Source organism: Panicum hallii, chromosome 4, assembly GCF_002211085.1.
Source record: "Panicum hallii strain FIL2 chromosome 4, PHallii_v3.1, whole genome shotgun sequence".
NCBI classification, from domain to species: domain Eukaryota; kingdom Viridiplantae; phylum Streptophyta; class Magnoliopsida; order Poales; family Poaceae; genus Panicum; species Panicum hallii.
In genome coordinates, this window is record NC_038045.1 from 51900548 (window position 1) to 51911200 (window position 10653).

The 10653-nt window shown below is 57.2% G+C and overlaps 3 protein-coding genes across 3 annotated transcripts; all 3 read left to right on the top strand.

The window, feature by feature from the left end:
* Window positions 1-2757: 2757 nt before the first annotated feature.
* On the top strand, window positions 2758-3699 carry LOC112888675. The gene is made up of 3 exons (XM_025954957.1): window positions 2758-2880; window positions 2992-3459; window positions 3601-3699. Exons 1-3 carry the CDS (start codon window positions 2758-2760, stop codon window positions 3697-3699), a joined length of 690 nt encoding a protein of 229 aa, XP_025810742.1.
* A 1558-nt stretch (window positions 3700-5257) lies between these two features.
* LOC112889749 (gibberellin 2-beta-dioxygenase 8-like) lies at window positions 5258-6630 on the top strand. The gene has a single exon (XM_025956521.1). It carries the CDS (start codon window positions 5483-5485, stop codon window positions 6503-6505), a length of 1023 nt encoding a protein of 340 aa, XP_025812306.1. The 5' UTR covers window positions 5258-5482; the 3' UTR covers window positions 6506-6630.
* A 623-nt stretch (window positions 6631-7253) lies between these two features.
* On the top strand, window positions 7254-10089 carry LOC112890651 (probable receptor-like protein kinase At2g21480). Its single transcript, XM_025957504.1, has one exon. The coding sequence runs from the start codon at window positions 7254-7256 to the stop codon at window positions 9789-9791; it is 2538 nt and encodes an 845-aa protein (XP_025813289.1). The 3' UTR covers window positions 9792-10089.
* Window positions 10090-10653: the final 564 nt, after the last annotated feature.

Consider the following 10653-nt stretch of genomic DNA (forward strand, 5'->3'; position numbering starts at 1 on the left):
TAACCTGTAGCTTAACACCGACCGACGCTGGCTACGCGAGCACATTATATTGGCATCAATCACAACGCAAGCACTGCCGGTGCCAGACGAGCTCGACGGGATAGCATATGGTTAGGGAGTCATGTCAGCAGGAAAAAGACAAGGAGTTGCATGTATGATATACGCATAGACCACAAGAGAGGTCGCAGGCGTTATTATCTACTCCTAATTGCGAAGCGATCATGGCATGGTATGGGGAATCAGCGGCGGCGGCGGCGGGAAGGCCGGTGCCGCCTCCCTGTCAGCCCATGTCACTCGCTCGCCGTCGCCGCCGACCGACCCACCCCAGCGCGCGGCAGGCGCGACAGAGAGAGAACGAAGCTGCTGGCTGCTGCCGCCGTGGAGGATCGGAGGAGAGCAGCCGGGCAGGTGCCGAGTTACCCTCAGCTCGCCACAGCGGCCTACAGCCGTGGCGACGGCATCCGCTCACCTAACCCTCCATTCCTCCACATATACTGACAGCCTAGGTAGAATCTAGTAGATTTCTGCTGCGCCTGCAAGCAAGAGTGATAAGTGCACGCTCGTGCCATCAATCGTCTTCCCGTCGTCGATCTCGTCATGAGTTCATAGATGTTACTACCATGAATATGAATGAGCTGGCTCGTGCGCAGAGCTAATGCTACCACCCCAAAACTTGCCCTTTTGTTTCCCTAGGCATGGACGACGCATGGTCCATGGGGACGGATCACGAGCTTTCTCAAGAAAGATATGGAACGACATAAATGTAGCCCGACCATGGCTTTACCTTTCCCATGGCGGCGAGGCGAATCCATGGGCCGGGGACGACACAGAGAAGGGTTCGGTAGCTCCGATCCGTCTTCCTCCACTCCATCAGCAGGCAGTAGGCTTGGAATAAGCAAGCAACCAATCATTGGCGCGGTACAGTTCGGTTGCTGCTCCCAAGCGTCATTGCAGACTTGCAGTTGCAGGCCAATAGACCGACTGTACAATTAAGTACAGTTGGCACTTGGATCCTTCTTCAGCTGCAGGCCGGTGAGTAGGTCTCTGGCAGTGTTCATGCCGTCTGCATGCAGGATTTAGTATGAGCTAGCTGATGAGGCAGCATGCAGGATCGGTGCTTCTAGCGTTCTAGGGAGCTACCATGTGCTGCATGCTGAGCATCGCCTCCCCATTTGTCAGCTCGTTCTGCTGGCCAGTGCGTGGTTACAGCAAGCGATCGTGCATGTGGAGAGGACACTGTGCTGTCTGTGCAAAGTCTTCTTCTTCTTCGTTCCCTCTCTCTCTCTCTCAAGACAGCTGCTTGCTTCCCTTTTCTAAGCCCAACTGGCCGGTGAAAAGTAAAGGTTAAGCCACTGGATCGATCGACCTCCATCGGCTGCACCGATTCCAGTGCGGAACTACTAGCATGCATGGTCTCGCATGCCAGCCTGACCAACGACGCGGACACATGCATGGGATTGTTTAACCGATGCGCGGCACGAGTTTCAGACCCCGGATCGGAACCGCGTGCATGTTCATTCAGATTGTTGTATTCTGACGGCCGGCCGGTCAGAGGGAGCGGATGGATGCAGTCAGAGGTCAGAGCTAGACGGAGGATGAGGGCTTGTTGCTTTTTTTTGGGGGTCTTGTTGTGGATCCCAACACACAGTACAACATGGATGGATGGATGATGCATGGTTCTGATCTGTGCACATCTCTCGATCGGCATCCCCAGTGTGTGATCCGCAGACCACGGTGTGTGGTGTAGTTGCTTTTGACCTTGGAGATGATGCCACCGTTCCGGACCAATGATCAGGTTCCGACTCCCCGGAGGCTCCACGATGCGGTGCTCCAAGCTGGTCCTCACTACTCATCAAACATGCTGGGCTCTAGTTTCTTAGGACAAAGTAGTGATGAACATGGTAAAAACAAGCTGTATGATTTGACTTCGGAAACCATATTTATCCATTGCTACTTTGCAAGCCGGAAACAAAAGTCAAACGTACCGTAAATTTAGCAATCTTATAGTTCATACATCTCGGAAAAAGATCTATTGTCTATCCTCTTTCGTTTCCATTCATTGTCACCCATGAATTTTCACTTCCATTTTTAAGTTCATCGCGCAACTTAATACAAAGATTTGTAGGTCTTTTGTGTATTTGAGAAAAATAAACTCTCTTTAGAAAGAACAAAGAAACAGTACCCGTTGGCAACTCCGCTTGGGATGTAGCGGTGTTTTTTTTTATGAGGGAAGATGTAGCGGTGAGTGCTTGACAATTTGACGTGTGCTTACCGATGGCCCAAGAAAAGTGAAAAAACACTTCCTGACACCGGCCCATGAGAACCCTGTTTAGGCCGACAGAGAAATGGGGGTAGTGAAGCTGGTACCGCTGTGGGCGCATGCTCCCAGACCGTATGGGCCTTATTTTCGAAATTGGGCCTAACGTATATACATGCTCCCGGGCTCCAACTGATGCAAATATTCGGCCTATTATAAGTCTAGCCCATGTCGGTGGACTCGGCGGCCTAGTCTACGACCCGATCTTGGCTCCGACCATGCCGGGCTGAGCTGCACTTGCACCGCGCTCCGTCGCCGCTGCATGCTCCGTGGCCCGCCGGATCATCCCAGACGACCCGGTTCGCCTGGCGCCACGCCGCCATGCCTTTATAACCGACGACGGCACGCGCGTCGCATCTTCCCACGCAGCACATCGATCGCGTGCTGGCAGTAGTGTCAGTCCTGCGCGCCGCGAACTCGCCCACGATCTGAACCCCGCCATGGCCGACGTGCTGGTGGGCTCGGAGCGCCGCGTGCTGATCAGCGGCTACGGCCTCCCCACGCCGGCCCCGCCGGCGCCGCCGGAGAGCCTGCTCGGCCGCCTCGACCAGATCGATCTCCGGGTACGTCGTTCTCGCGCGTTCGCCCACGATCACGTTTGCAATGCCGACGATGGCACGATGCGATGCGCTATAAATTTCCTCACTCTATGCATGTTCTGTGCGCGCGTGCAGTTGCGGCAGCTGGAGGAGCAGCGCCGGCCGGCGCCCGCCGACGACGGCGCGGTGGTGCGCCGCGCGCCGCCGCAGCACCACCACACCAAGTCCCTGCCGTCGGCGCTGCAGCACGTGCAGGTGCGGGGCACGCTCATGGACCGCCTCAACCTGCTGGAGTCGCGCATCAGGCAGCTCAGCTGCGAGCTGGACCTGGACCTCGGCGGCAAGGCCGGGGCCGGGAGCTGCGCCGCCGCCGCCCAGCTCGGGCTGGGGAGCTCCTCGTCCGTCGCGCCGCCGCCGGTCGAGGACCCCGCGTGGTCCGACACCGCGCCGATGTCGGAGCCCTGCAGGGACCCGGCGGCGGTGATGATGCCCGCACCCGCCAGCAAGCCGGCGGCGGCGCCAGACGGGAGCTGGAGCGCCGTGGAGATCCTGCAGAGGGGCGCGCGCCAGCTCCACCGCAACAAAACCAACCAGCCGAATAAGGTAAGCTCCACCGTTGCAAATTACAATGGCGTACCCAGTGTGACCATACACATTGTTTGATCTCTCCTTCAAGAAAATGAAAATCGTATTGCTTTCTGCACATTGATCCAGAAGTTGAAAATCTGAACTTTCTCTTTGAAGGTGAAGAACGTGAAGGAGGCTAAATGTGCGTGCCAGAAGGAGAAGAGGAAGACGGAGCGTGGCCGGACGAGCAGGAGATGGTTCACTGTCGGATGCTGAAATTTTGCCCATCAGGAAGACGAATGGATGAACTGATTGATCTTCACCAATCCATAGAAGCTATAAATATAAATTTACTTTTCTGTAATTTGGTTTCTCCTTTGTTTTCCACTTTCGCTCTTCTTTCATATGTAGCGGTATACAGGTTTGTATGGGTTTATCATAGCACTGTCTAGATGCAATGTTAATTTGTCTTGTCCCAACTGATTGCTTGGAGTAGGGATGTAAGTTATATATTTTGGGTTATTGGATCGACCCAAAATATTGATAAAATGAATTAAAATGACATTCTGCGTAATAATTTGGGAGGAGAAATGAACTAGAGTGACATGCCATCGTAATTAATTAGTCAAAAAAGCTTTTCTAATCGGCGCACGCCTGCTGGCGCGACCTCCGAGAGCATGCGAGTTTCCTTTTAGGAAACTTTTCTCATCCCCAACTTTCTAGTTTTGGAAACTTATAGCTTATACACATAAATTTTACATATAATTTTTTCCAAACAGCTTCTTAAGGAATAATTTTTCAGCTCAACTTTCATGATATATGAATTTTCACGTATAACTTATTTCAATCAAATTCTCAGAAGATATTTTTTAGCATAACTTTTCACGACATGCAACTTACTCCCAAGTATATGTATAACTTTTTTTCAGAAAATTTTATCAAAAAGATTTTTTAGCATAACTCCCGAGATAAGTTCTTGCGCAACTTTTACGCATAAGTTCACTATCCAACTTTTCGAGAAATATTTTCTGCATAATTTCAATGAAACATTTATCAAACAAAATCTTGTCAGGTGACAACATAATAGAAGGCAAAAATATTGAAAAGGGAAAAAAGATAACACTTGGTTTAACAAAACTCAAAGCTATAAACAATACGTTTGCCCATCAGAGCATCATATCCGTGTGCACTAATAAAATATTAGATGACAATAGATTTCAGTGCATATATGTATGTCTGAGACCCCGGAGACCCTCGTGTACAGACACAAAAGCTAGCCTGTCTCAGCGTCTCGTCGCGCGCTGGCAGAATTGAATTTGTTTAAAAAATACTATTAAATACCTACTTGCATTGCATCGTCTGCAATGTTAAGCATCCTATCGATCTCCCCTTTAATCCCCTTAAAGCTTCCTGCTGAACTCACAGTCCAATTCAATTTCTTCAGAGTTTCAGGGCAAAGACCCTGGCTTTAAGAGACAAGAACATCGTTTTCAAGTCCAATTCGTCGAGTCATTCCAAGCAATCCGTTGAGTCAGTCGATGTGCGTCACAAGTTTGAAAGGCCATGTAAACTTCAGCTAGGCGCCAGAGAGATTGCTCTGATGCTAGTTTTTCTTTTTCTTTTTGAAAGGAAGATGATGCTAAGTTTCAAAAAAAAAGAATAAAAGAAAATATATTGATCTGATGCTCTCCGTTTTCTGGAGACTGAACTGTGTGAGTGGCTAATGCACCTGCAGAATGCAGAGTAGCAGTTAGGACAAGCCGGCCGCCGATCCTTGTCGTGACTCGCCCGTGAGATGACATGACAAGTCGGTCCACGAGAAGGGAAGCGAATGCATCAGCAGACGGATCAGATCTACCTGCCCCTGCCCCAACAAGCAACCTGATGCTGATAGCCTCCACCTCTGCTCAATTGAATCCGCCCGCCTCTGCTGCTTTCTTGCTCCCTCTCCTCACTCTCCACGGTCGATCGATCCTGTAGAGACACCCGAGGTGCAGTGCAGTTCAGCTTTAGCATAGGATCGGAGGAGGTAGCCAGACCGAGGGAGCGGGTGATCGAGATGGCTACGGGAACGGAATCGCCGGCGGCGACCGCCGCAGCCGCCATGGCGGACCCGTCGTGCCCGCCGTTCCCTCTCCTGGAAGAGGAGGGGCAGCACGAGCGGGAGGAGGAGGAGAACGTGCCGCACGGTGGGGAGCTGGAGCTCCCGACGGTTGACCTGGAGGCGCCGGGGGAGGCGCTGGCGGCGGCGTGCCGGCGCCTCGGCGTCTTCCGGCTCGCCAACCACGGCGTCCCGGCAGACCTCTCGGCGCGCCTCTTCGCGGTGGCCCGGGACCTGCTGGGCCGGGCGCCGTTCCACAACAAGCAGGCCCAGCCCGGCTACTTCTGGGGCACGCCGGCGCTCTCCTCGCTCCGCGTCAGGGACGTCAACTGGGTCGAGGGCTTCCACCTCACCCTGGGCCGAGATCACCAGCCCACCGCCGCCGCCTCCTCGCCCGACCTCGCCGCGCTGGCGGACCTCGCGCGCGAGTACGGCGCGCACATGGCGCGGGTGGCGCGGACGCTGTTCGGCGCCCTCGCCGCCGCGCTGGGGCTCGGCGCGGGCCAGGCGTCTGCCTACCTCGCCGAGCACGACGGGTTCCTGCGGGCCTACCGCTACCCGCCATGCCCGGAGCCCGGGCGCCTCGGGATGGAGGCCCACACCGACAGCTCCGTGCTCTCCGTCATCAGCCAGGACCTCGTCGGGGGCCTGCAGGTGCTCCACGGCGGCGCGTGGCGCGACGTCGCGCCATGCGGCGGCGGCGGCACCGGCACGGGCAAGCTGCTGGTGAACCTGGGCGACATGGCGCGGGCGATCAGCGGCGACGCGTTCCGGAGCGTGCGGCACCGGGTGGCGGCCAGCCGGGGCGACGAGAGGCTGTCGCTGTGCTACTTCGCGTTCCCGCGCGATGACGCCGTCATCAGCTGCCGCGGCAGCAGGTACAGGCCCTTCACCTACGCCGAGTTCCGGGAGCAGGTGCAGGCCGACATCAAGGCCACCGGATCCAAGGTCGGCCTCGAGCGCTTCCTTGTTCACCATTGATTTGTCCCGTACTCTCGGTGAAGAAGGTAGTACGTGCGCATGTGGAGTACGTAGTAATCTCGGTGAGACTTTCTGCTAGTGAATTCAGAGCTGTAAAAGCGAATTACTTACTGCGTCTCAAATTACTTGAGAAAATATGAAAAGAGTACTCATAACTCCAGTAATCTCCCATTAAGCATGTTCAGGGTTGCATATATAATTTGAACAGCCACGGATATGAATTCTAAATTTCTACTAATCAAATCTTACAAGATGTTCAAACTCCAAACAGCATCTTCACTAGAGACTAGTGGGAGAGAGAGTGATCAACCGAGCACGACCAAACCAGAAGCAACAATGGCGTTCGCTAACGCTATGCTGCAGAACAGCAACTACCGTCCATCCAATAATAGCAGCGCCCAGGTGGCCTGGCAGGCGCGGCCGGCGGTGGAGCGCGCGGCTCGGCGGTTGACCGGCCTCTGGGCACCGCCATAAACATAGCTCCCGGCCGGCGCGGCCTGCTTAAACTTGGCACGCCGCTGGCCACCATAACCCGCCATTTCACGCCCCTCCCCCTCCCTCTCCTCCGATTGGGCCCACCAACCAGAGAGAGGGTGAGAGGGCCCCGCCAATAACCGCCCCCCCCCCCCCCCCCTCCTCCTCGACGCCATCGCCACCACCGTTCCTCCGGCCACCCGGCGTCCGGCGGCCACCACACCACGTAGTAGCGGGGGGTCCTACGTGCTGGTCGCGCAGTAGCCCGGCCACGATGCGCCGCGGGGCGCTCCCGCTGGCGCTGCTGGCTGCGCTGGCGGCGGTGGCGGCGGTGGCCGGGCAGGGCCGGCCCGTCACCGACAGCGGCGCGCAGACGCCGCCCACGCCCTCCAGCTTCACGCCCAAGGATAACTTCCTCATCGACTGCGGCGGCACGGCGCCCGTCACGGCGGGGGGCAAGTCCTACAAGACCGACGCGCAGGCCAACCACCTGCTCGCCGCCAAGGACGCCATCCGCGTCGCCGACGACAAGGCCGACGTGCCCTCGCCGGTCTACTCCACCGCGCGGGTCTTCAAGGAGGAGGCCGTCTACAGCTTCCCGCTCGCCGTCCCCGGCTGGCACTTCATCCGGATCTACCTCTTCCCGCTCAAGGGCGGCGACGTCGACCTCGCCTCCGCCACCTTCAGCGTCGTCACCGACGACTACGTCCTGCTCCACAGCTTCACCCCGGAGAACAAGCCCGTGCTCAAGGAGTACCTCGTCAACGCCACCGAGAACCACCTCGCCGTCAAGTTCCAGCCGCTTACGGGCTCCGCCGCCTTCGTCAACGCCCTCGAGGTCGTCAACGCCCCCGACGAACTCATCACCGACTCGGCGCTTGCCATCGCGCCGCTCGGCGAGACCAGCGGCCTCGTGCACGACGCGTACCAGGTGCTGTACCGGCTCAACGTCGGCGGCCCGGCCATCGGCCCCGCCAACGACACGCTCGGCCGGCGGTGGGACCCCGACACGCCGTACGTGCAGTCCAAGGAGGCGGTCAAGGACGTGTCCGTGCCCACCAGCACCATCAAGTTCCCCGACGGGACGTCCAGGCTCGTCGCGCCCACAGCGGTGTACGCGAGCGCCGCCAAGATGGCGGACGCCGACGTCGGGAACGCCAACTTCAACCTGACGTGGAAGGTGGACGTGGACGCGTCCTTCAGCTACTTCGTCCGGCTCTTCTTCGCCGACATCGTGAGCAAGGCCGCCAACGACCTATACTTCGACGTGTACATCAACGGGCGCAAGGCCATCTCCGGGCTGGACCTGTCGACGGTGACCGGCGGCGAGCTCGCGGCGCCCTACTACAAGGACTTCGTGGTGAACCAGACGGTGGCGACGGACAAGCTGAGCATCCAGGTGGGTCCCATGGGGCAGGACACGGGGCGCATCGACGCGCTGCTCAACGGCATCGAGGTGCTCAAGATGAGCAACTCCGTGGGCGCCCTGGACGGCGAGTTCGGCGTGGACGGGCGCAAGGCCGACGACGGCAGCGGCAGCCGGAAGGCGGTGGCGGCGGTCGGGTTCGCGATGATGTTCGGCGCGTTCGCGGGGCTGGGCGCCATGGTGGTGAAGTGGTACAAGCGCCCCCAGGACTGGGAGCGGTCGAGCAGCTTCTCGTCGTGGCTGCTGCCCATCCACACGGGCCAGTCCTTCACCACCAGCAAGGGCTCCGGCTACGGGTCCCACCGGAGCGGCAACACCTTCTCGTCCACCATGGGGCTTGGCCGGTTCTTCACCTTCGCGGAGATCCAGGCGGCGACCCAGAACTTCGACGAGAAGGCCATCATCGGCGTGGGCGGGTTCGGCAACGTGTACGTGGGGGAGATCGACGACGGCACCAAGGTGGCGGTGAAGCGCGGGAGCGCCGAGTCGGAGCAGGGCATCAACGAGTTCAACACGGAGATCCAGATGCTGTCTAAGCTGCGGCACCGGCACCTGGTGTCCCTCATCGGCTACTGCGACGAGAACTCGGAGATGATCCTGGTGTACGAGTACATGCACAACGGCGTGTTCCGGGACCACATCTACGGCAAGGAAGGGGTGGCGCCGCTACCGTGGAAGCAGCGGCTGGAGATCTGCATCGGCGCCGCCCGGGGGCTCCACTACCTCCACACGGGGACGGCGCAGGGGATCATCCACCGCGACGTCAAGACCACCAACATCCTGCTCGACGACAACTTCGTGGCCAAGGTCTCCGACTTCGGGCTCTCCAAGGACGGGCCTGGGATGAACCAGCTCCACGTGAGCACGGCCGTGAAGGGCAGCTTCGGGTACCTGGACCCGGAGTACTTCCGGTGCCAGCAGCTGACGGACAAGTCGGACGTGTACTCCTTCGGGGTGGTGCTGCTGGAGGCGCTGTGCGCGCGGCCGCCGATCGACCCGCAGCTGCCGCGGGAGCAGGTGAGCCTGGCGGAGTGGGGCATGCAGTGGAAGCGCAAGGGGCTGATCGAGAAGATCATGGACCCGAAGCTCGCCGGCACCGTGAACCAGGAGTCGCTGAACAAGTTCGCCGAGACCGCCGAGAAGTGCCTCGCGGAGTTCGGCAGCGACCGCATCTCCATGGGCGACGTGCTGTGGAACCTCGAGTACGCGCTGCAGCTGCAGGACGCCAACCCGCCCGAGGGCGCGCAGCAGGACGGCGACGACGCCGACGGGTCCGTCGGCGGCGCCTCCTCGGTCGGCGGCGGCGGCGTCACCGCCGTGCCCGACCAGTCCACCACCGCCGCCGGGGAGCTCTTCCAGCAGCTCGCCGACATGAAGGGGAGGTGATCCGATCCGATCCATCGATCCAGCACAAACAATTTACAAAGAAACCGTAGAAAAAAAATCCGCTTGCCGGCCTTGTGCGTGCACGCATCGTCGGTGATGCATGTACGCGCGGTGAAATGAGATGGGGAAAACAAAAGGAAGAGGAGGAAACTGAAGATCGAGTACGTATATGTACATGTCTGTATTATACATACATGCGAACATACTGTGGTCGCATGCATCCAGGCAACAACTAGCACTGATGATTGATCGATTCTTTTTCTCGAAAACAACCTGCTGCTGTCTGAACTCCAAAGAAAGGGGGTGTTCGAGGCTTTTACTACTGCTGGTGATGGCGAGGGAGCTGATTCATTCATTCTGGAACTGATTGATTTCCAACTAATATATCTATCGTTCGTGGTTTACTGACTGATGGTCTGGTCTTATTCTGCAAATTTGGTAGCTACTGGGAGCTGATGATTCTGTCCGAGTTGCTTGTACATGATCACTAGTCAAATGCTAAAAACTCGACACATTCAGTTCACTTATTAAGCAATCGGCTAAAGGCTTTGGCGTTCGAAGATGAGCAAATGGGTCACTTCTATGACTCAAAATCCAGTTGAAGTTTATTCAAAAAGAAACTTCATCTGTAAAATTTCGAAGCAGATCACGAGAAGAATCTCACCTGCATATTAAGATTAAACCCGAACTCGTTTGACTTCCCATGCCTGCGTGTTTATAGTTTGGAGCTGGTCATCAGTGGAGTTGAGCTGGGCTGAAGTTTCGAAGCAGATCACGGGAAGAATCTCACTTGCATCAGGGGGATGACTGGCTGATGACTAGCATCCTCGTCACCTAATGCTTCCAGGCGAAGGATGTATCT

Excerpts from the sequence above, each read along its gene's own strand:
- LOC112889749 (XM_025956521.1), top strand. The coding sequence starts at position 5,483 with ATGGCTACGGGAACGGAATCGCCGGCGGCGACCGCCGCAGCCGCCATG.
- LOC112888675 (XM_025954957.1), top strand. The coding sequence starts at position 2,758 with ATGGCCGACGTGCTGGTGGGCTCGGAGCGCCGCGTGCTGATCAGCGGC. Across the intron at positions 2,881-2,991 it reads TCGACCAGATCGATCTCCGG|TTGCGGCAGCTGGAGGAGCA; the intron begins GTACGTCGTTCT and ends GCGCGCGTGCAG. Across the intron at positions 3,460-3,600 it reads AAACCAACCAGCCGAATAAG|GTGAAGAACGTGAAGGAGGC; the intron begins GTAAGCTCCACC and ends TTCTCTTTGAAG.
- LOC112890651 (XM_025957504.1), top strand. The coding sequence starts at position 7,254 with ATGCGCCGCGGGGCGCTCCCGCTGGCGCTGCTGGCTGCGCTGGCGGCG.